The 23341-nt window shown below is 40.7% G+C and overlaps 1 protein-coding gene across 4 annotated transcripts in view; it reads right to left on the bottom strand.

Moving 5' to 3' along the window:
* Positions 1 to 265: 265 nt before the first annotated feature.
* The window catches only part of BLMH (bleomycin hydrolase), a 43279-nt gene continuing 20203 nt past the window's right edge, over positions 266 to 23341 (bottom strand). For all 4 annotated transcript variants that reach the window (XM_082604914.1, XM_082604916.1, XM_082604917.1 and 1 more), the window contains exons 7-12: positions 22423 to 22578; positions 21147 to 21305; positions 20965 to 21032; positions 19042 to 19159; positions 16330 to 16399; positions 266 to 1231 (exon numbers count right to left, since the gene is read on the bottom strand). In XM_082604914.1, coding sequence (XP_082461040.1) covers positions 1080 to 1231; positions 16330 to 16399; positions 19042 to 19159; positions 20965 to 21032; positions 21147 to 21305; positions 22423 to 22578 — 723 coding nt within the window. In that variant the 3' untranslated portion in view covers positions 266 to 1079. The remainder of the gene's footprint in view (positions 1232 to 16329; positions 16400 to 19041; positions 19160 to 20964; positions 21033 to 21146; positions 21306 to 22422; positions 22579 to 23341) is intronic.

Raw genomic sequence — 23341 nt, 5'->3', positions numbered from 1 at the left:
CCCTTGTAGAGACCCTGGATCTTGGTGGAAGAATGGTTAAGTGGCAGGGGCATAAGCCCTCCTAAATATGGTGCCTGGAAGCCCTCTGCAGAAGCCAGTGAAGATCAGCACAGGCTGGGAAGGATCATACATCCCACAGAGAAGCTAAAGCAGGGCAGCCCTGAACCACCTTGCTGTTTTTTCACTGTCAAGAACACAAGTCACCTGGTTGCTTTCCTTTGTAGCTAAACAAACACACACTTCTTAGATCAAATAAGCCAACATATCTCATTTAGCAAAGTGTTTTATTCAAAAGCTTCTCAGCACCATCTAGTTGTCAGAAAGAATGGATATCCCCTTTTCATGCCCACCCAACTCCCAAACCCAGAGGCAGAAGTTAAACCATTTGGTGAGAGCTCCCTCTAATGATTATAATTCAGATCATGATAAGGTTTTGGTTGTTCTCTCACCTACTTTCTCCAACCTTCTACTTAACCGTGACTCAAGTAGAGCTGTGTTCCCCCGCAGTTCAGAACAACAGGAAGGAATCATGTCAGTTTTGATCAACCTCCCAGTCCTGGGCTATTAGAGGCACATGAAATTACCTTGAAAAATCCGAATTCAGTGACTGCCACCTAGGAGGGACAGTGTTACTGCCAGGCAGCATGCAGTTTTGAGAGCTCAGTATTAGGGCACTCTCCCCCCACTCTACTCTAGCAACAAGGAGCACTAAGTCCGTTTTCTCTCCACACACCTCAACTGCTCGTCCTCTCCTGCCTTATAAAACAGACACTGAACCAAACTGGTGTGACAGAGTTAAGACAAACAATTACATCTGATGAAAATGCTAAGAGATCCTGAGCTGTTGGAGATGAGGAGAGTAGATAGTACGACCTGATGTTTCCCTTTTTTTCTTTAGAGAGTATTTTGTTTCAGCATAAAGCACACTTTCCCAAAGAGGTTCCTGGAGGAGAAATCCAAGAGTCTGACTGTGTCCCGCGGGAACACACAGTCACCTGTGTAACTCTGGCTTCAGTCCCTGGATCTGTCCTTTGCAGCTACTTCAGGTCCCATGGGAGGAGGAAAAGCTGGAGGCAATATCACTCAGCCAAAGCACCCATGGGGTCCCAGGCTGGCAGGACAATGGGTTCCTGCTCTAGTACAGCTAGCACCTCTTCAGGGACATGCTTCCTGTCCACCACCACTTCGTAGACATATTCAGAGAACCACTCATCTGTCATGCACAGGTAACCTGGAGGAAAGAGCAGAAGCCTCGTGAGTCCAGAGGGCGAGGGGCAAAGAGCAGAAGCCTTACTGGCACTGTAAGAAAGTCTTTTACAAAACTAACATTTGTACATGTTTTTCAGCTTTCCCATCTATAATCTCACTTAATCTGATTAAGTCTTATTAGCAACCCTGTGAAGCAGACAGGACAGGATGGCTATATTTTTACCAATTAGAAAACTGGGGCTCAGAGTAACTAAGCGATGTACCCAGCTCACATGGGTTCAGAAGTTCAGGGCTGGGCCTTGCACCTAAAGCTGCTACCAGATCCTGCTATTCCACTGCCCAGGCTGCCTTGCTGAAGGTGGGTCAATGACCCTAAAGGTAGGTGGAAATGTTTCTTGTTCATACAGCCATACATACGTAGGGGGTTAATCTCTAGGGTGAGAAGGGCAAGCATACCCGCTCGATTCTTACCCGACCCACCTTCTCAGCATCCGTGGCTGCCGTCTCTCCTTCCTCTCTACCATAAATTCCTACAACAATCAGCTAAGCCATTAGGGGGATCCTGATGGGGCCTGATCATCACTCCCAGGTAGCCACTTATTTCCAGATGATACTGGGTGAGTCGCTGCTTTCTTAGGAGGAAATCTGTGGTGAGGATCAGGCAGGACGGACGACGAGACAGCTGCTCGACCTATATTCCTCACAAAGGCGTTGGGATTTGTGGATCTCTCCAGTGGCAGGACTAGAGGGGCTCAGCGGTACCAACACCCCAGACTGACAGCTTAGCTGAGAAAAAGTGTGGCGTCATCAGGTACCTATCCTAGACACCTGCCTCTTCCCCTCAGGGAGATTGCATCTCAGGCTCCACTAGGACAACACAAATTCCTCTTCAGGATCACATGTCCAACAAACTGAAACAGCGGGGAAAATGCTTCACCTGAGCCACTGCTAATACAAAGAGCAAAATTAAAGCAAGAGATGAAAGAGTGTGTATTTAAAACAAGGATGGGCCAGGGAAAGAGCACAGAGGACAAACCTGTGTCCCTACACAGGGGTACTGCGTGCACCTACACACCCAAGGACTCACAGGAACTAGCAATCTTCCTCTTCATCATCATCATCATCATCATCTTATCATATCTGGCACCTGCTGTATACTAGACACTTGAGCAATTTTTCTCTGAAAGTATCTGTGCAAATCTAGGTCTATGCTATAGCATTTTCCACTACACAGGACCAAGAGGAAGGGAGAGGAGGTGAGTATTTCTCCTAAGGTGATCTCCTAGTAAGTTGGTTCTGAAACTTCCTGGCCCCAGGATCAAGGCTGTACACTGAAAGCTACTGAGGACCCTAAAAAGTTGTTTATGTGGGTTATACTTACTGATATGTACCGTAGTAAAAATTAAAACAGAAAGTTAAAAATATTGGTGCATTTAAAAATAAGCAGGGCCTCCCTGGTGGCGCAGTGGTTGAGAGTCCGCCTGCCGATGCAGGGGATACGGGTTCGTGCCCCGGTCTGGGAGGATCCCATATGCCGCGGAGCGGCTGGGCCCATGAGCCATGGCCGCTGAGCCTGTGCGTCCAGAGCCTGTGCTCCGCAACGGGAGAGGCCACAACAGTGAGAGGCCCGCGTACAGCAAAAAAAAAAATAAATAAAATAAAAAAAAATAAAAATAAAAAAATAAAAATAAGAATTAAAAAACATGAATATTAATAATATATTTTCAGGAAAAATAATTATATCTTTTAAAACAAAATAAATTTTAGTTAGGAAAGTGGCATTACTTTACAATTCAGAAGATAGCTAAATTCTTGTACCTGCTTCTGTGTGCAATCTGTTGTTTTGGATGAAGTAGATGAAGCAAATCCGGCCTCACACAGATACGTTGTTGGAGAAGGAAGACCTTGTAGATGCCCTAAAAGGGTCCCAGGGACCCGGCAGGGGTCCTCAGACCACACTCTGAGAACTGCTGCTCTAAAAGCAAGACTGATTTAAATAATTAAAAGGCATCACGGGCTTCCCTGGTGGCGCAGTGGTTGAGAGTCCGCCTGCTGATGCAGGGGACACGGGTTCATGCCCCGGTCTGGGAAGATCCCACATGCTGCAGAGCGGCTAGGCCCGTGAGCCATGGCCGCTGAGCCTGCGCATCCGGAGCCTGTGCTCCGCAACAGGAGAGGCCACAACAGTGAGAGGCCCGCGTATCGCAAAAAAAAAAAAAAAAAAAAAAGGCATCATGACGGTTAAGTCTAATTTTAAGCTAAATGGTGTGACAGAGGACATTATTTAACTTGAAAACACAACTGCTTTGGGGAGCTCATCTATGCCCAATTCTGCTCCTGCAACAGCAGTCAAAGACAGCTCATCCTGATGTGGCACCGCACGTTTACCCTCACCAGAAAATGTCCGGGAAGTGCGCAAGGGCTTTCATCCCCTCATGATCCAGTGCTCCTTTCTCAACAGGAGATTCAGGGAAGAAGAACACAGATAAACGCTGTAGCCCGTGCCATTCCAAAGTCCCTGGCCCCTACCATCACCTACATTACTGCCGCTAAGTTCTAGCAGCCAAAGCTTGGTCAGCTGAAGGACCAACCAGTACCATTTCTTGCTGCAAGAAATGTAAGTAAGTGCTTCCTGAGAAAGTCAGCATCTGCCTTGTCTAAGAGTTCTCGTGGGCAGGAGACCAGGCTACTAAACGCTACACCATTTGAAATATTAGGCATCCTTCCCCTCACCCTAATGCACGCTGAATAAATCCTTAGAGGAGCCTGGGGCAGTGAGGCAGGTGAAGGATAGAGGCAGATTCATGTAATAAAGTTCTGTATCCTTATGACAATACTATCATCACACAATCAAATGAGTCTTCAAAGAATGCCCAGAGAAAATGGACAATAAGTACATCTACACCATCTTGTTCCAAAAGCAGGAGATAAGAGTAAGTCCTTACAAATTAAAACTCCTATCAATTGTAATCCACCCTTTCAGTGTCCCTGCCAAGAGGGCCTGCCTTGATTAGTCTCTCTCTTCAGGATATGAGTTCTTTGGGGGCCCACAGAAACCTCACAGTCTAGGTGACTGCCAAGTAACTGCGCCCTGGGTAGGTAATGAACTTGTAGCCACTGTAACTGTTGATACTGCGTGTCTTGGAGTTTGACTGAGAAGATTAGGATCGGTGTGTCTAAAACCCAAGTGAGGGCTGTGCGGAGGAGCAGTAAGGTACCCACTCAGGCAGGACGAAAGAGGCCATTTCGATTTGAGGAAAGTTGCAGCCTCTAGCCCTTATGTACTCTGGCCATTAGAAACTGGTGTTCCCCAAAGGAAAAAGGAAAAAAGAAAAAAAAAGGAAAACAAAAAATCTGCTCCAAGGATCCCGAGGTTCAGGGAACAAGGTACTCAGGGAAACAGACAAATGGATAAAGAAAGTCAGCTTTAGGAATTAAATTAAATTTTGTTTAAACTTTAATGTCTTGTTTACATGCTATGAGGAAGAAATAAAATTAATGAACAGGCCCTCAAATGTTTCTGTATTTGTTAAGAGAAAGGGCAGTATCGGTCTGTAAGGGGAAAAAGTGTCTGTGGATACAGCTCTAGGCCGGTTAGGCCAAATTCACTCACAAACAGAAGAGTTTCGAATGGGTTCGTATAAGGGAAAGAAGAACTTTACCCTAAGAAAAGTTTTCTGAAATCCTGCTAAAGATCTAAATTTTAAATCTCTCAGACTAAATTAAAGTGATAAATATATTATCATTTACGAATTAGATATATTTTTTGCTTTGTTCTATGAAGTATTTCACCTCACTAACAAACTATTTGTGGTTAAAAAAAATATATATATATATATATTTTTTTTGCTATTTTAAAAAAAGGTATGACAAAATCAAGTTATCAGCTCTGCTGTGATAGATCTGTCTGGCAGCGCAGACCTAAGGAAGCCAGACGACTGAAGCCTCATTAAGTCACCGCCAATCTTTCACCTGATGCTGATAACTCAAGGCTGAAGAAAGGCTCCCAGAAAGGAAAGCAAAGGCTTTACTGACAGTTGTCTCGTATTTCAAACTTCCTAATAAATAGTGAGAAACCACTTCACCCAACATTAATCAGTCATTTAAGATGAAGTTGCAAAGACTACATAGTAACATGGATATAAAACATGGATATAAAAACAAGTATACAAAAATGGCATATCCTATATAACTATGTTAAAAATCCAGATACACAGGGGGAGAAAACATGAAAAAAAAAAAAAGCAAAATGATAATTTTATATCACTGGGTAGGTGATTTTCCCCTCAAAATTCTGAAATGTTATATTGCTTTTTGATTCCTTAAAGATTACCCAAATAATTAATGTCCATTATAAAAAATTCTGGAAACACAGGAGGAGGAGGAAGATGAGAAAAAGAAGGAAGAGGTGGATGGTAAGAAGATGAATATAAATTTTAAAACTGCCTACAGTCCCACCACCTTGGGATAAGCCCTATTCAGATTTATCATCCTCTGATAAAAGTTTCTACATATTCTCTGTACATTTAGATTCTGTACGTTTAATAAAAATGAGACATCATACGTGCTCTATTATTAGAGTACCACACATGCTGTTTTCCAATACTGCTCTTTTCACACTGATAAAAAAAATACATCTATCTACATCTTAATTTTTAAGCTGAATTTGTATGAATAAAACCAGAATGTATTTAATCAATCCCCTACTGTTGGAATCTGGATTGTTTTTTTAGGCTTAGAAACAATACTGCTATAAACATTTTTGTAATTAAAGCTTTGTGTACATCCTTAATTATCTATTTAATTTCCTTATATCCTCATCAATACTTGGTATATATAATTACAACTTTCTTTTTGGGTCCAATTTGAACTTCTGTGTGTGCTTGCTATTTACACTTTTCTTTTATAAAGAGTCTGTTTCGGACCTCTGCGTGATTTTAACTGGTGTGTTTGTCATTTTCACAGTGATCAGTAATAGTGCTCTCTACGTTAATATATTATAATGATTGCAAACTTTTTTTCCTATTATGCAATTTGCCTTCTAATTTAGTTGATGATGTATTTTTCTAGTATACTAAAATTTTTTATATTTTATGAAGTCAAATTTATCAATCTTTTCCTTTATGACTTCTAGCTTTTTTGTTATGCTTACAAACATTTTCCTGCTACTATATTAAAAAAATAAATAAGAGAGAAAAGTAGGGCTAGTGGTAAGAAAACATAAGAAACACAATCTCAGTGAAAAATCCACCACTCAGTAAGGCCTCGGCACAGTCTAGTCCCCAGCTATGAACATACACAATTTCAACAGGTAATTAAGTAGAGACAATCTGTCACCCACTTCTGTTGGTTACCCACTGTGTAAAGCATGCCTTACATTTGTACAGAGTATGCTGCAAATGTACAAAAAGACACAATCCCTGTGGAATGGAATTTGGCAACCTAGAAAAGATTCAAATGCATTTACCCTCTTCACTAAGCAATGCCATTTCTGGAACTTCATCCTACAGACAAAACAGTACTTACATGCAGACAATACATGTTTATTTAGGCACAATAATAGTTAATATTTATTCAGCTCTTACTATTGTCAGGCACTGTTCTAATCATTGTATGATATTAACTCACTGCAATATAGTTTGTAATAGCAAAAGCTTGGAAATGACCCAAGTTCCATTAGTAAGGGAACTGGCTGAATAAAGTATGGTACATCCAGACAATGGAAGATAATGAAGCTGTACTGATGTGAAAACGTACTGACAGGCCTCAGACGTGCTGTTCAGTGAAGTGAGAGCAAGACACCGAGTGGGGCCTAAGATGTGCTACCTTTGCTGCACTAAAACACACTGGGAGGACACAACAGAAATGAACAGAAATGGGAAACTGAAAGAAGGGGAGGCGAAAGGAGCAGAGAGTGACAGAGGTGGAAACAAGATTCCCCTTTGTATACTTTTTTGTATTTTGAGTTTGGAACAATGTCATTTTATTATTTATTAAAAGAATTATACCTTAGAAAGCAAAATAAAACGAAACACACACAGGGATCTGTAGGGAGCTTAGACTTCAAAATGCAATTTTAGGGCTTCCCGGGTGGCGCAGTGGTTGAGAGTCCGCCTGCCAATGCAGGGGACTCAGGTTCGTTCCCCGGTCCAGAAGAATCCCACATGCCGTGGAGCGGCTGGGCCCGTGAGCCATGGCCGCTGAGCCTGCGCATCCGGAGCCTGTGCTCCGCAACGGGAGAGGCCACAACAGTGAGAGGCCCGTGTACCGCAAAAAAAAAAAAAAAAAAAAAAATGCAATTTTACATCCACTATCCTTGTTTTGATTTTAACCCTCACAGCAACACTACGAGGCAGGCAGGGTTGGTATGAGCTGTTTAAAGTCACATAGGCCAGTAAGTAAGTAAAGCCCAAACTCAAATCCACGTCTTAACTTCAAATTTGGTCTTTTCCATGGGGCTCAGCTTCCGCACTCAGGGGGGCAAAGAGAGTGGCAGGTAGTTATGACTTTGGCCGACAGATAACTGCTTAATCTAGCTCCTCATCTAGGCACTGTCTGGAATCAGGTCCCACCTGCTCAGACACCCCACATCAAGAGCCATGAGCCCAGGTTTTGCGGGGTCCATTTATGAGGTATTTTGTATCTTTAAATCAAAGAGATGTCATGTGTTCTAAGTGCATTTATTTAGAAGGCTGGAGAACAGGATGGGCTGGACGTTTTTCAAAAAGAAACAAACCTACTACTTAAGAGACAGATATCTGGACAGTGATCTGAGGAGAAGCTTCTTTCTCCTCCAGAGTAAAACACAAACGTCTGGTGTGTAGTTCAGGTTCCTGAACCTTTTGCTGATAAGAGAAGGGCTACTCTTACAGCTGGATATTACCTGTAGCCTCTTTCAGAAACAAAGGCTACAGAAGATTCTGTTTCCCTGGTAAGAAGGCAGAGTGGAAAAATGTGGTTGGGAAAGAGGGTTGTTTTGGTTTGTGGGTTGCATTTTTTTAAACCATCAAACCACAGCAAAGTTCAGTCTGCAGAAGTGCACACTTCCTGAGCAAGTGCCCTCTGCTAAGGGGTCCAGAAGAGGCCTGTCCACCTCTGGGCTGAGGAGAGAAGGCAGCACACCAACCAGTCTGATTTTTTGTTTCCCTGGACTGTGAGCATGATCCAGGCAAGTCTGAGATCACACAAAATCCTGCCAGGGTCTCTGATGTTGGACAGGAGGAGAAAACACATCTTTAGGTGTCATCCAAGGGTTGTTTCCTCACCCAAACTCAATGACTTCTCTCTAACCCCAAACATCATTACTCCTATTTGTTTCAGGCAAAGCCTGCTTTCTGATCATTCCTCAAAAGCTCCACTGATGGCAGGCCACATTATTTCTTGGCTCCAGGCCTCGGACTGGCCTGAAGCATGCTCAGCAGGTCAAGAGCAATGCTTCTCAGCTCCCCTTTCCTTGGCCTTCCACTTCGCTTCCCAAAAGAGCCACAACCCTAACATCTTTCCTAAAACTCTGCTCACCTTTGAAGAATCACTAAGGAGCCTTCCCTGTTCCAATCACTCACCATCTCTCTTGTAGTTTACCCCCTTTATTATTTTGCACTTATAATTATAAAAGCAATTTGTTTTTATAATAAATTGCTCTTATAATAAATTGCAAACACCATACAGAACAAGATTTACAGCCTCAATGGCCCCAGCTCAATTCCTGGCCTCCCCACTCCCTGTACCTAGCATTTGAAAGACTCAAGTACAAAATGTTCCTGATGTGGCATTTATAGCACAGTTGGGCTTCTACCCTCACCCCTCCTAAAGTTTCCAAAACCTGCCTTAAAGTCCAATCCCAAAGCCTCTCCCACTGACTCATTTTCTGGCTGCCGTGCTGCAGCACTATTTACCACCAAGTCCTCCCTGACATCCCCTAGTTCCATGACTTCTCCCTAACTCTTCACCCATTTCAATAACCTCAGCTTCAGTGTCTTTCTATTGTCTCCCCACTGAGGGGGCTCTACCCGGTTCCTCCTCTTTTGCTGCCATCTGTCTTCTTGGAGAAATCATCCCTTCTCTTGCTTTCCTTGGTCCACTTATCCTATATCTTACAGTCTGAGGAGCACACCACGAATGCCACTTTTGTCCTATCACAGCCCTCTTCAAATCCCCTTCCATGTCTCAGGTGAATAAGTATAAATTCCTCTGAGGGTCAGAGACGTTCGTTCCACCATGGTCTGTGCACGGTTCCCTGCATCCCATCAATAAATGTGAGGTGATGCTATTGCTAATGGGTTTTCCTGGGCACTAGGTTTATTCGCCTCCACTGCTTTCTTTCATGCAACTAAGCCCACATGACGAGTCATCCATCCAGTAAACTGGTATGTAGTCCAGTGGTCACATGAGGGTCTTGAATTCTTAGAGACCTGACGCTAGAACCATGGGCAAGTTAAGACAGCCCTCTCCCAGAGGGAAGGGTTAAGGAGCCTTATGTTCTCTCTCTCCTGCTCCCACCTGTCTACAGGTAACATTAACAAAAGTAACAACAATAGCTAATATTTTCATGCACTTCTTATATGCCTGGCACGGTTCTCACAACAACCCTATGAGGTAGGTACAATTATTAACCCCATTTTACAGATCAGAAAACTAAGGCTTATAAAGGTTAAATACCATGACCAAGGCTACATAGCCAATAGGAGGGACTGCCAGGATGTGTTCCCAGGCATCTGGTGCCAGGTTCTGTGCTTAACCTCTATCCTCCTCAAAGCAATATAAACACACCTGGGAGACAATCTGGTGAAAATGACAGATCCTCTCTATAGGAGAAAGCAAATACACACACACAAATCTGTATTAAATGTGAAGAGATTTCTCCCTGAAACCAATGCCTGCTTGCAGGTTAGGAGAAGCCTCTGTTCCACAGTTTGTCCCCCTCTCACAAATGGTAGCCCTCTGCTAGTCACACACTTTGATAAGGAAGCAACGGTTAATCTTCCTCTGTTCCACTCACATGAACTATTTTTTAGCTTGAGTCATGCAGGTTCGTTGGTGAATGGAGATGGAGGATGAGGAGTCCCTCTGAAAGAACTCAGATACCCGAATCTGATAGTAGCAGCGCTTTCCCCAAGCCTGGAGAGACATGAAAACCCTGAGGTGACAAAACAAATTTGTATCTTGCTCTTTTACAGGAGATCAGAAGCATCCACTTTTAGCTCATATAATTTTCTCTTATTTCTGCAAGTCCAGCTCAATATTGTCTATAATTTATATTATCTGTGCTAGAAATCCACTGAATCTCAAACTGATCTGCAAATAACTGGTTATCTTTCACAGGTAATATACATTTTTAGGGAAGCTGCCTGTGTCACATTAAGAAATCTGAATTCCAATTCTCTCCCTGACACTGGGCAACCTGAACAAGTCAAAACCTCTCAGCATGTTTTCATTTTTTCACATCAAACATGGGTGTTCATATCCTGAGTTACTCTACATGATGCTGTGAGGGAAAAAAATACAAATACATTAGCAAATGTTGAATTCTTATGAAGCAAGATGTTATGAACTCTATGTCCTGAGTACCTCTGAGAGAAATATGGAGTATTCATTGAACTTTTTAGAGTTATATAACAGTATACAGTTTGATGGCTATATATAAACTATAGGGCCTCACAAGGAAATAGTCACTATCCGTGTTACTGAGAGAGAAATGTGAAACCATAAGGAGACAAATGACTGCCCAGGATCTATAATCAAGAAAGTAGTAACTGTCTCTCTTGGTTCCACCATATAACGTTATATGAAGGAGATGATGAATTTTGTGCCTAGCTTTGGACATACTGTTCCCAAAATCACATGGTGAGGCAATTTAAAGGCCATACTTTTGGTTTTTAGAAAGCAGCAGAAGCCCAGATGTAATGTGAATCAGCCACATAAATTTCTTTCCAGATTAATCTCTAACATGCCAAAGCCTCTTTAACTGAAATCATCAAGAGACTCCCTTTTATGAGGAAGTCTGGAAATTTTACTAAAATGAAATCAGGAACAGAAAGGCTTATTTGTAAGGAAAGATGAAGAATGTGAGTTAAAAACAACTTCAAGGGCTTCCCTGGTGGTGCAGTGGTTGAGAGTCCGCCTGCCGATGCAGGGGACACGGGTTCGTGCCCCGGTCCGGGAGGATCCCACATGCCGCGGAGCGGCTAGACCTGTGAGCCATGGCCGCTGAGCCTGCGCGTCCAGAGCTTGTGCTCCACAACAGGAGAGGCCACAACAGTGAGAGGCTCGCACACCGCCAAAAAAAAAAAACAAAAAAAACTTCAAAGTTGAAGTTGAAAGGCACAAAAGCAATCTGAAAAATGAAAACTAATCTTGGTTCAAAATGAAAATGTAGAGAAACAAATTTTTAAAAGACAAAGATTTTCCTTCAATGACCATTGCAGAGTTAGAAAATAATATTCCTCCTAACCTTACTAAAAAGTTGTATTATTCATCATATTAAGAAACTAGACTACAAGCATTAAGAACTATGTTATGATAATTCTACCTTCAGAGCTCTAATGTATCAGACTTTAGAACTGGAATATCATCTCATGACTAAGTGAACCAATCATAAAAAGAAGTTCCATAATAAGACTGGTTCATTAGGGAGACCATCCAAGAATTTAATTTATTGAGTATCAACACTTTTGTTATATGCATGGCAGAATGTTGATAACTATTGAAGCTGGGTTATGGGCACATGGGGACTTCTTAATACTATTCTGTTTATATATGCTTGAAATTGTCCATGATAAAATTAAAAAAAAAACAGAAACAAAAACAAAGAACCATGTTATAAAGCAGCATGGACAAAATAATCCTGGGAAATTTTTGGTGGTTACATACAGTTTTTCACTTGCCTAACTCACGATGTGCTAACTCTGGACACAAACCACTCACAAGATGCTCCATCCTCCCCTCCTTGTTCAGATTCCCAGACATAAACAGTGCTCTAAGAGCCCTTTCTCCTGCCAGCAGACATTTACTCGTCTCCAGATACTTTATACAAGTTTTATGTCCCCGTAGCCACTAGTTTCTGGTCACCAAGATCATAAATTGATCTGGTATGTCCATGAGCAGACTAGATGTTAGTAGAACAGAGAAGCTTGGAGGAAGCACAGTTAGTGGTTAAGAAAACAGGCTCTAATGTCAGACTGAATTATAATTCTGGCTCTACCACTTTTTAGTGAGATGACCTGTAGGTCACTTTGGCTTAAAGATTATGCTCTTCTCAGATGAATTTCTGACTAAGAGTAAGAAGCACCAAAGGTTATCACCCCTATTTTAAATTTTTAAACATTTTACAAACTACTTGGTTCTAACAAGCCTATCAACTTTTCAAAATGAAAGACAATGTAACAAGTCCCAAGGTCTGTTCCCTCATTCAATTATGAAATCCATTTCTAATATGATCCATAAACACAGTCAAGTACTCCAAGAAGTGGGGGAAAAAAGAAAGCCACGTCGGTTGTACACCATCTTAGATATGTATCCAATTTTCAGTCCATCTGACTAAGAACACTAGAATTCTAGAATATTAGAATACTTCGCCAATATGAAGTAAACCAATGGCTTCAATAAGATAAGAATTAATTTCTCCCTTTATGTGTCTAGTGGTCAGAGGTAATATTTGTCCCCTTTGGGAAACAGTCAGGTTATCTGATTTAATTAGTAGTCTCATGACCAATGGGAAAGGCCAAAGCCAGAACTGGGCAGAAGGAAAAGGCAGCCTGCCCAGGTATCTCTGCTCTGTTCACCTCCAGCTTGTAGTATTATCAACATCGCTTTTTGAGAAACCATCAATCTTAACAAGCAGAAACCCCATAGAGAACGGTAACAAACTGTTAACGATGTTATCTACAGAAACAAAATCCTAGCAATGCTGTTTAAGGTTGTCCTATCTCCTGAAAGAGCATCAAAGAGGTTCTGTCTCAGCCATGGCAGCCAATGCCCACCAGGATGACAGAAGGGAGGGCCCTGCTGGGGTAAACACACATCGCCAGCATAATAACATACTACGTATTCTCCTAAGGTCAGGCCAAGTGTGCCAATTAAATTAGATCATGTTTTCTTTCCTTCCTTCCTGTTAAGTCAGAAAGAACATTACCAAGAAACACATGAGAATAATTTATTTTGGCTTTGAATGAACTATTCACTACCCCCACTCAGTTCAATTTATCTTTTGGCTCTCTACGGAAATGCTTTACTCTGTATAATCTCAGGCATTTCAGTTATTCAAGAACAACAAAAAAAGTTAGTTTAGTCTTAACTAGACAGCTGCAGGTTTCACTAGGAAGGATTACAGGCAGACCACAGGGATCAAGACCCCAGTTCTTGGGAGGAAGTGAGAGAGTGGCATGGACATATATACACTACCAAATGTAAAACAGATAGCTAGTGGGAAGCAGCCACATAGCACAGGGAGATCAGCTCAGGGCTCTGTGACCACCTAGAGGGGTGGGATAGGGAGGGTGGGAGGGAGACACAAGAGGGAGGAGATATGGGGATATATATATATGCATAGCTGATTCACTTTGTTATAAAGCAGAAACTAACACACCATTGTAAAGCAATTATACTCCAATAAAGATGTTTAAAAAAAACCCCAAAAAACTAAGAAGGGAGTTTCATTGTCATTAAAGTAAATTTTAAGAAGTAAAATGGTGATATAATGCAAATATAAAATGAACACGTGTTAAAGATTTTATTCAACTCACTACAAGAGTGAACCAGTAAGATAACACAATCAGTTCAAAGAGCCAAAGGACATTTGAAAATGTGTGTGTGATATAATTATGTGTGCTTTATAATATAAATTATAAAATTCATATAATTATGTAAATAATTAAATGTTAGACTTCTGGGTTGGAAGCAAAACTGGTTAATGTTTTATAGTGCAATAAGCTATAACCTTTGAAACAAACCATAAGCTGTAACCTTTGAAACAAACAAACCATAACTTTAGTCCTTTTCCTAGACACTAATCTTTATAATGACAAACCATTTACAGGGACCGAATGAGACCAAAAATGAAACAGAAGCTACAGAGTTTCATCTGAAACAATAGCTTATGTTTTAAAATGTTACAAACACCAAATCCTTCCAATTCAAGACAAGCTTTTCCTTTGCATCCACTTCTTAACCATCATCAACGGATATAACTGAATTCTGAGTTGTTTGTTTTTAATCGTTTTGCTAGTTTCCTTACACCCACCTCTACCTGATCCCAATGTTTTTGTGTCTTAAAATGAATTTATCTTATAAGAAATCACCAATTAAAAAATATGTTGCGGGCCTCCCTGGTGGCGCAGTGGTTGAGAGTCCGCCTGCCGGTGCAGGGGACACGGGTTCGTGCCCCGGTCTGGGAGGATCCCACATGCCGCGGAGCGGCTGGGCCCGTGAGCCATGGCCGCTGGGCCTGCGCGTCCGGAGTCTGTGCTCCGCAACGGGAGAGGCCACAACGGTGAGAGGCCCACGTACCGCAAAAAAAAAAAAAAAAAAAAAAAAAAAAAGTTGCACTTTAATTCATAATAGTTAATTTAGCAAGTGCCCCATCATCACAGAACAGTAACAGAAATCACAGATGGGGACATGCAACTACCTGATGACGAACAGACACACACCAGTAGCGCTGATATTCGTTTACATATAATCGCTGCGCCGCTGAGTTTCACAGCAGATTCCAGGGATAGTTTCCCAAGATCCACCAATGAGCATTTCATGGGGAGATGAAGACTTGGAATGACAGATTAAATGGCCTCCAGGTGTTGGCCATCACCTACTAGCCTGTGCCACTCAATCGCAGCATACTCAAGTCTTGTCAAGGCTCTTCTAAGACAGTAGTTTTCAAATATAAACAACTGAAGCCCCACCTGCTCACTTCCAAACCTCCACCTTTTACCTGTGAAAATCTTAGAGCTCTAAAGAACTTAGCTGGAAAATCACTTAAACAAAGAGGGAAGCAACAGGTAAAGAGTTGCTGAGATCACTATTTTTTTTTTCTTTCATTTTGTTTTACTTTTTTTAAAGAAAATTCCTGGCTGATTGCTGTTTGGGTGAGATAGCTTAAGTCTGATTCCAAGTGTCTGGGTAATCTCACTGGATTCCCTACCTATTTCCTTCCAGTCTTCTAACTAGTCTAGAGCGCTGTGGTTAATGTATCCTTCCTAGCCAGAATCCACTGGCTAAAAGTAAGAAATATGGACTCTGGGAAACAGCTGCTACAAGATGTGACCAGCACATAACACACAAGCAAATACATGCTGACATGCATAATATTCTCTGGTAGTTGCCACTTTTTGGTTTGAAACTCTAAAAATTAAAGCATAACAACACCTTAAAAGGCTTTTATCTACTAAATCTACTATGAAAAATAGTCTTAAGAAATATGGTCTCCAAGATTTGCAAGAATATACCCTAAACAGTTAATCAATGGTGATTGCTGGGTAGCAGGATTATTAGAGACTTTTTTCCCCTCTTTTGGCTTATCTGTAGTTTTTATTTTTCTACAATTCATATATTACTTGTGGTTTTTCTTTAAGCCTAATTACTATAATTTACTTATGACTTCTGCCTGCGTTTTGTCAGAATAAAACCGTCTAAATGGTAACCACGGCATTCTTTCCCTCTTTAGACTTCACAACTTCTCATGAGTCTCCAATACATGCCTAAAGTTTCTTGCCAATCCCATTCTCCCACTAGAAAGCTTCTGATTTTCTAGAGTTAGTGCAGTAAATGAAAATGCACCTAACTCCGTACAGCAAGTGTCCTGGCAAAGGGCACTCAAACTTCTTACTGGCCAAGTGATTCTGGTACAAAGGTCTACTAGGGTCAGCACGGTTTGGAACAAATGCCAGCACATACTGATCTCAGAGCCAACCAGGGAGTTCAGGCCTACCACGTTGGTCATAGGGATCCTGGGGGCAAACTAGATCCTCAGATTTTTCTCCAGAATAGTCTAGCTAATAATCTAGCTAATGGGACCAATTACTGAAAAATAAAAATGATCCACACTAGGGCAGCTTTTTCTTCACATTAGGAGGCAGAGAGTAGACCAGACCTAGGCACTCTGGGTTAGTATTACCAGATTAAGCTTACCTTTGTGGCCATGGTCTTCACCCCACGAATTTTCCACTCTCCATTTCACGAAAGCACCCTCCTGATCATCCTGCAAAAGAGTGGATGACAGTGTGTAGTCTGAAAGTAGATCCGTCCTGATGAGGTGTCATGTAATTTTAGCTCTTATTCAGCCACTCAGAAGAAAGAGCCTTCTCTATACAGCAACGATATACATGACCAGGGTCGTACATCTTCCACTATAACCAAAGGGATACTCGAATAGAAGTGGAGTTTGAATCTCTTGGGGTGAAAATGCAATAAACCCAGCAAAGCGATAAATACTATTTTCTTTATATCCTATTGTATACAGAAAGTAAGCACAATAAAATACCTCTTGGCTAAGAAAAACAAAATATTAAATTACTGAAAGCAGTGAACACCATCTGAAGCCAGAGACCCTTGCTTTTAATTAATCAGCATTCTTTGCAGAAGTATCCCACTGTATTTATTTTAGAAATGATTCTAAGACCTGGTCAAGAGTTTAAAAAAGAAAACAAACACATTCTCATCAATACAGCCTACTTTTCTTTCTTAGGGGAACTGAGTAATGACACTCACCAATGTGTTCTTTTATTGATTCAGTTACACAAATACTGAATTTAATACAATAGAGATTGAATGGCAAACCAAACACTATTTTCATAAAAAAAAAACCCAGGCAGTTCCGTTCCTTCTATCTTCATTAATAAAATAAGCTCAATTTTCATCTTCTTAAAGGGACAATGATACTCATCATGATAACTTTCATTTATAGTCTTTATTACAGTGAAACAGAGAGGGATAAGAAGCCTGCACTTGGGAAAAGACTGTTCTCTCTCATGTTTACCCAGGGCATTAGCCGATGTCAAAACAACTTAAATCTCGGTAGCATGAGAAGAGAGCTGGCTCCTGAATTATCTCCTAATGATTTCATCTGTCAACTCCCACCTGCATAAAACTGCACGAGTCCCATCTACATGGGATTTGATTTTACTCCTGACAGTTTTCTTGAATCTCAGTAATTTTCAGTCTCAGAAATAGCCAACAATCAAACCCACAAGTTTCAAACACCCTTATCTGTACTACCTACCCCTTAATCTTAGCCCCAGGTACCTTTAAAACCACATCAATAAACTATACATTCTGGGGCTAGCTTATTAAATGTTTTGGTTTTCTATTCCCTGCATTATAGTCCATCTTTACTTTCCTTTTAAATATAACTGTTAGAATCTATATCACCTAAAGTCATTTATTATAGTAAGTTTGAAAATGTTTCTTCTTTCCTTTGCCAATGAATTCCTGCATGACCTAGATCAAGCCATGTCATCTACAAATATAGAATAATATCTGGACCTCCCTCAGAGGGATTCCAAGAAACCAGAAACAAGAAAGAATATCCCAGAATACTTACTAGCATTTATCTCTGCATTATCATTCAAATGTAGTGCAAACTAGTTTTGTAGTGGTCAAAAACTCAAAGTAGAAGGAAGAGAAAAATCTCAATATAAAATTCCAGTTATGATAGTATCGATTCTGCTTTATAATATTTACAGGTAATATAGCTCCATTTCCCAGAGGGGAAACAAAAGCATATTAATAAACCATGCCAATGAAAGAATGGAAGTTCCAGAGAAAATGACATGGAGTATGTATGATTTTATTTCTGAAAAACAGGAATACTCTATAATAGAGATGGAAAATGATAAAACCCAAAACTCTCTTGGAAATTACAAGGTTTTTAGTTTGTTTTCCTTTTTAATAATCCTCTGAATAGTTTAAAAGTTTAACTTTAAGGAGCTTTAGCTATAAATCCACTGAATTTTACAATATAGGAGGTCCAAACATAAATATGAACAACTAAATATTTTATTCTAAGTATTTTAGTAGTATTTTATTCTAGTTTATTTACTATAGCATTTTATTTCATTATTTACAGTATTTTATGAGAAGTTCCTTCTAATATTTTGTTTCTAAGGTCAAGGTAGTTATTCTGTGACTTTCTTTCCAATTAGGCTAGGAAAAGACCACTTTTGCTTGCAGTGGTAAAGAACTAAAGTATTTTGAAGTCTTCTCTTCTTTATGATCCCTGAGCACAGGAGTAAATATCTATTCTACAGCCTAGAAATGGGGAGGCTTATTTGTGAAATAAAACTGCAGTTGTTGTTTCCAACACTGTGTCTTAGAAACAGTGATATTGTTAGTCAGAGTATTTCATAGGAAATTCAACATACTTTTTACATCCAATTTCCTGAAGCTCTGCATAAATCCAGTAATGGGCATGGAGTCTACAAATTACTGTTATTGACATTTTACTGCAGAAGAATCTGAATGACAAATGAAAGAATGGTGAGTCTGAACACAAGTCATCAAGATATGAACACTTTCAGGGCACATTTTAATTCTTGATTAAACTGAAGTTATCCTCTCCCAAGTTCCCTTGCTGACCTCTTTTCACACCAAGAATTTCCAAAGTTACAGAAAAGCAGTTACTTCCTTACTCCCTGCTGACACAAATTCTGCTCCTCGTAGAAAGTTTCTATTTTTATTACTTCTGAGCATCCAGCCAAACCCCAAGTGAGGCAGGTACAATGTCTTGCTAACTTTTAAAAGAAATCATATACACTATGAAGAAGCTCTGCTGGAATAAACGGTCTGCAGGAGCATGTAGATCCATCTATGCAAACACTGGAGTGGGCACGCTGAGGGTCATACCTTTTCTGAGACGGCAGTGAAGGTCATGGCGTGGGTCATAAGTGACTCACCAAAAGTCAGCCTCTCAGCTTTATTCATGTTCTTCATGGAGACACCAAACACTAACTCATGGTCATAGCTGTAAAAGAGAACAATAGCACAGAATATACAGAGTACAGTCATGGGGGATAATTGGCTTCTGGTTGTAAAAGGATCATAGAAGAACCTGAAGGGGCTTTGCAGCTCCAGATATATCTGGGCTGTAGCTCTTTAGAGAACGTGGTACATGCAAAATTTAGTCTCTCAATGGGATTCCATTCTCTCTGTGTCACAAGAGTACTCAGAAAAATACAAAGTTATTAAACATAAATTCCCCAAATCAAAAAGTTGACAAGATTAGCTTGCATTGTCATTTTGGCAAGAAAACTTAAAAGTTTCTGAAGTAATTTCTTTCAAAAATCGTCTCTTTTGAGCCGGCAGAAGCACTCAGTTTCTGAATTCATTTAGACCACTGCTAACTGAAATTTAAATAAATACTGTCAAAATATTGGAGAATATTTTCAAAGTTTAAAAAACCTCATGAATTCTCTCTTTTAGCAGATTTCCTTTCTCCTGTTGTTAACTGTCAAGATATTTACTCAATTTCCTACAAGCAATAATTACTTACAAGTAACGCTAAAGTGATATATTTTAACAGTCAAGGAATTTGAATGATTCAGTTCACAAATCAATCTTCATTGTCATAAAACAACCAGGAGGAATGCTTTAAAGTATGTATGCATATTAGCCCTAGTTGTCATAAAGACAAAATACATAAGGTATCAAAGCAACAGAAGTAGTTAAGAAGGCTCAAATAGCAAACAAGAGATCTGGAAAACCTTTCATTATATCCCCAAATGCACTAAGCAGATTTACACAGTAATCAATTACTAGTATTTTTATAACCTTTCATAATCCAACTTTCTTTTTTTTTTTTTTTTTTTTTTGGCTGCGTTGGGTTTTCATTGCTGCGTGCAGGCTTTCTTCAGTTGTGGCGAGCTGGGGGCTACTCTTCATTGTGGTGCGCGGGCTTTTCATTGCAGTGGCTTCTCTTGTTGCGGAGCACGGGCTCTAGGCACACGGACTTCGGCAGTTGTGGCGCACAGGCTTAGTTGCTCTGTGGCATGTGGGATCTTCCCGGACCAGGGATCGAACCTGTGTCCCTGGCATTGGCAGGCAGATTCTTAACCACTGTGCCACTAGGGAAGTCCCAGTAATCCAACTTTCAAGTTGCCTTTTTTAAAAAAAAAAATTTATTTATTTGGCTGCACCGGGTCTTAGTTGCGGCACACAGGATCTTCATTGCCGCATGCAGGATCTTTAGTTGCAGCATGTGGGATCTTTTAGTTGCATCATGTGAACTCTTAGCTGAAGCATGTGGGATATAGTTCCCTGACCAGGGATTGAACCCGGGTCCCCTGTATTGGGAACGTGGAGTCTTAGCCACTGGACCACCCATGGAAGTCCCTTAAGTTGTCTTTTAAAAAGTAATTATTGTACAAAAATAAAGACAAAAAGTATGTGGTATCTTTGATAAATACTTGGTATCAAATACTTGGCATCTCATTATTATATCTTTTACAATATTACTTTAAGTGTTACATTTTTTTTTTTTAATCAAAAAAATTTTTTTAAGTGTCTTTCTCATGTAGGATGACTTTTTAGGAACGTCCAACAATTTCAACTCAGATATGAAGTATGATCTTGACTTCCCAGGTTAGAGCATATAAATATGTGGAGTTTCTGCTATGAATCCTCAAACTCTACAAAATAGAAAGAAATAGACCCACCCTCAGGCCAACCTTAATCTTTGAGTGAACCTGAGCTGAGTCACTTCATACCAAGAGTGCACTCCAACAGTCACAACCCACAAACGATTTTCTATTTTAAATTTCTTGCACTCACACATTCATGTCACTGAGGCCCAACTTGCCATTGAAGTGTTTTCCAACATCACAGCCAAACCATACAGCCTAGAAATAAAGGAAAGAAGAAGAAAGAAGTCAACATAAGTTCTTCCTATTACACCAAAGAAGTTGGAAGAAGGGTTTTAACGCCTATGCAGAAGACAAAGAAACAATACCAACCTCTCCATCTTTGATGGAGGCAGCAACCATCTTTTTCAATAAGTCAATGGGCTGGTTGTTGTATAGAGTTTTCCTCCCTCCAACCATGTTGCTTAAGTAGTCCACCGTGTAAAGTTTGCTGTACTTGTGGTGGGGCCGAGGGTCATTCACTAAACAAATCTATTGAGATCAAGAACATGTTGATTAGAGCATAAAACCAGGAGTGTCAAGCAAGATACAGACCTCTCCTTTAAGTTCATATATTTGTATCAAGCTTAGCACCTCTGCCTACAAGAACAAGCATTACACATTGTTAAATGAGAAACAAAAGGTGGCAAGGTCATGTGAGAGAGGTCCCTGTATATTCTAATTAGTATAAGGGACATATTTGGGAGTTGCAACAACCTGTTTTTCCTACTGGCAGGAATCACCCCAAAACTAATTCTGCAGAATTGTGTGCACTGAGTAAGGCAAGATGGCAATTCACGAGTCCATCACTACAAAACCTCCGCTCTCAAGTTACCAGAAAGGCTCAACATCTGGCAGTACCACAACTGAGTTGGGACTCCAATCATAAAACAACGCCATGTGCTTTTAAGACGGTCAAGATGCCAATGAAGAAGGCTCTAGTCATCTTGCTAGGCAGGTGGAGAAGCCCTGAAGTGAGCGGGAAAAACTAGGATGGGACACTGCTCCCTTCTGCAAGAGAGTCCTGAGAGGGGCCCACAGTAGAGTGATGCTCTGAACCCATGGTAAGAAACTCCCAATATACTTTTATTGTCTTCGCACCTGAGAATGACTCAGGGCCCAAATCAGGGGAGCTTATGGGACTTAAACTGACTGCTGGCCCATAGTCAGAAAAGTCTCTGAAGAGGAGCACTGGGGATCCTAATATGATCAACTGAATTGGTACATAAAATACCTCAGAGGAAGGAGGAAAGATTTTGTTTAGTGTCTAGTTTGATGACCATGAATGGTAACCCAGGAATCGTGTATTCCTTCTTGTAGTCAACAGGCATTTGAAAGTAAACTGCCAGGGCTTCCCTGGTGGCACAGTGGTTGGGAGTCCACCTGCCGATGCTGCCGATGCAGGGGACACAGGTTCGTGCCCCGGTCCGGGGGGATCCCACGTGCCGTGGAGCAGCTGGGCCCGTGGGCCATGGCCACTGGGCCTGCACGTCCGGAGCCTGTGATCCGTGGCAGGTGGGGGGTCGTGGCAGTGAGGGGCCCGCGTGCCGCGAAAAAAAAAAAGAGAGAGAAAGTAAACAGCCAGTGGCTGCCAGTGCCAGTCTCCAACCTTATCTTCCATATTGAAGAGTGGCTTGACATGTTCCTTGTAAAACTTCAAGGGTGTTATGGGGCCAATCTTCTGATAGTTTTTATCTTTGTCTCGATACTCCCAGGTAAACGTCTCTGGTGGATTACCCAAACAGATGCACACCACTCTGAATATCTGGAAAAAAGGAGGACAGATGAGTGATGGCTAGGGGGAAGCAGTATTTTTTACCTCTTCATTTTCTTCTAGCTTGGGAAACACAAGAAATCAGTGGCTAAATTCAAGCCAGAAATTTCACAGGAAATCTAATATTGCTCCAAAAATTGGAAGGTTGATGTCCAGGATTTGATATCAGCTAACTTCTGAGTCCTTAAATAAACACTGTGAACAATACAATTCTGAAATGTTAATATTTAGTGCTTAGTATTTGCCCTGCAAGTTAAACTTCCTTAGCCAAGAAGTCACTCACCACTGATACACAACAAGACCTGGGTTGCTGTTCTGCTGATTATATTTCAAGTGACAAACAATTACATACATTTTATAAATGGATTTCCTTCCTTTTATGCTTCTAGGTTTTGCTTTGATTGTGACAGGGGTCTCTACTCACAGAAAAGTCATTAACTTTTTGGTGGAGCTTAGATGACAATGTCTATTAAAATTATTATTAGAACAAGACTAAATTTAGTAGTAAGGTACGAGTTTTTGGGTTTTGAGACCTAAACATACTATCCAATGATGTCATAAAACCTTCAATTAGCATTATTACAATCCAAGGATATTTCAATATTTTATATTATTTTCACCTTATAGAAAGACAAAAATAGAAGTATAGAGACATACCTTCCTCTTCTGTATCAAATTTGCTTTATCTTTTAAAAAATACACACTGCGATCTGCTTCTTCTTTCTCCACCCCAGGCACCACCCTAATCCAATCT

The sequence above is a fragment of the Mesoplodon mirus genome (assembly GCF_964341445.2).
Source record: "Mesoplodon mirus genome assembly, chromosome: 18".
NCBI classification, from domain to species: Eukaryota; Metazoa; Chordata; class Mammalia; order Artiodactyla; family Ziphiidae; genus Mesoplodon; species Mesoplodon mirus.
This window is presented reverse-complemented; position numbering and strand designations above follow the sequence as displayed.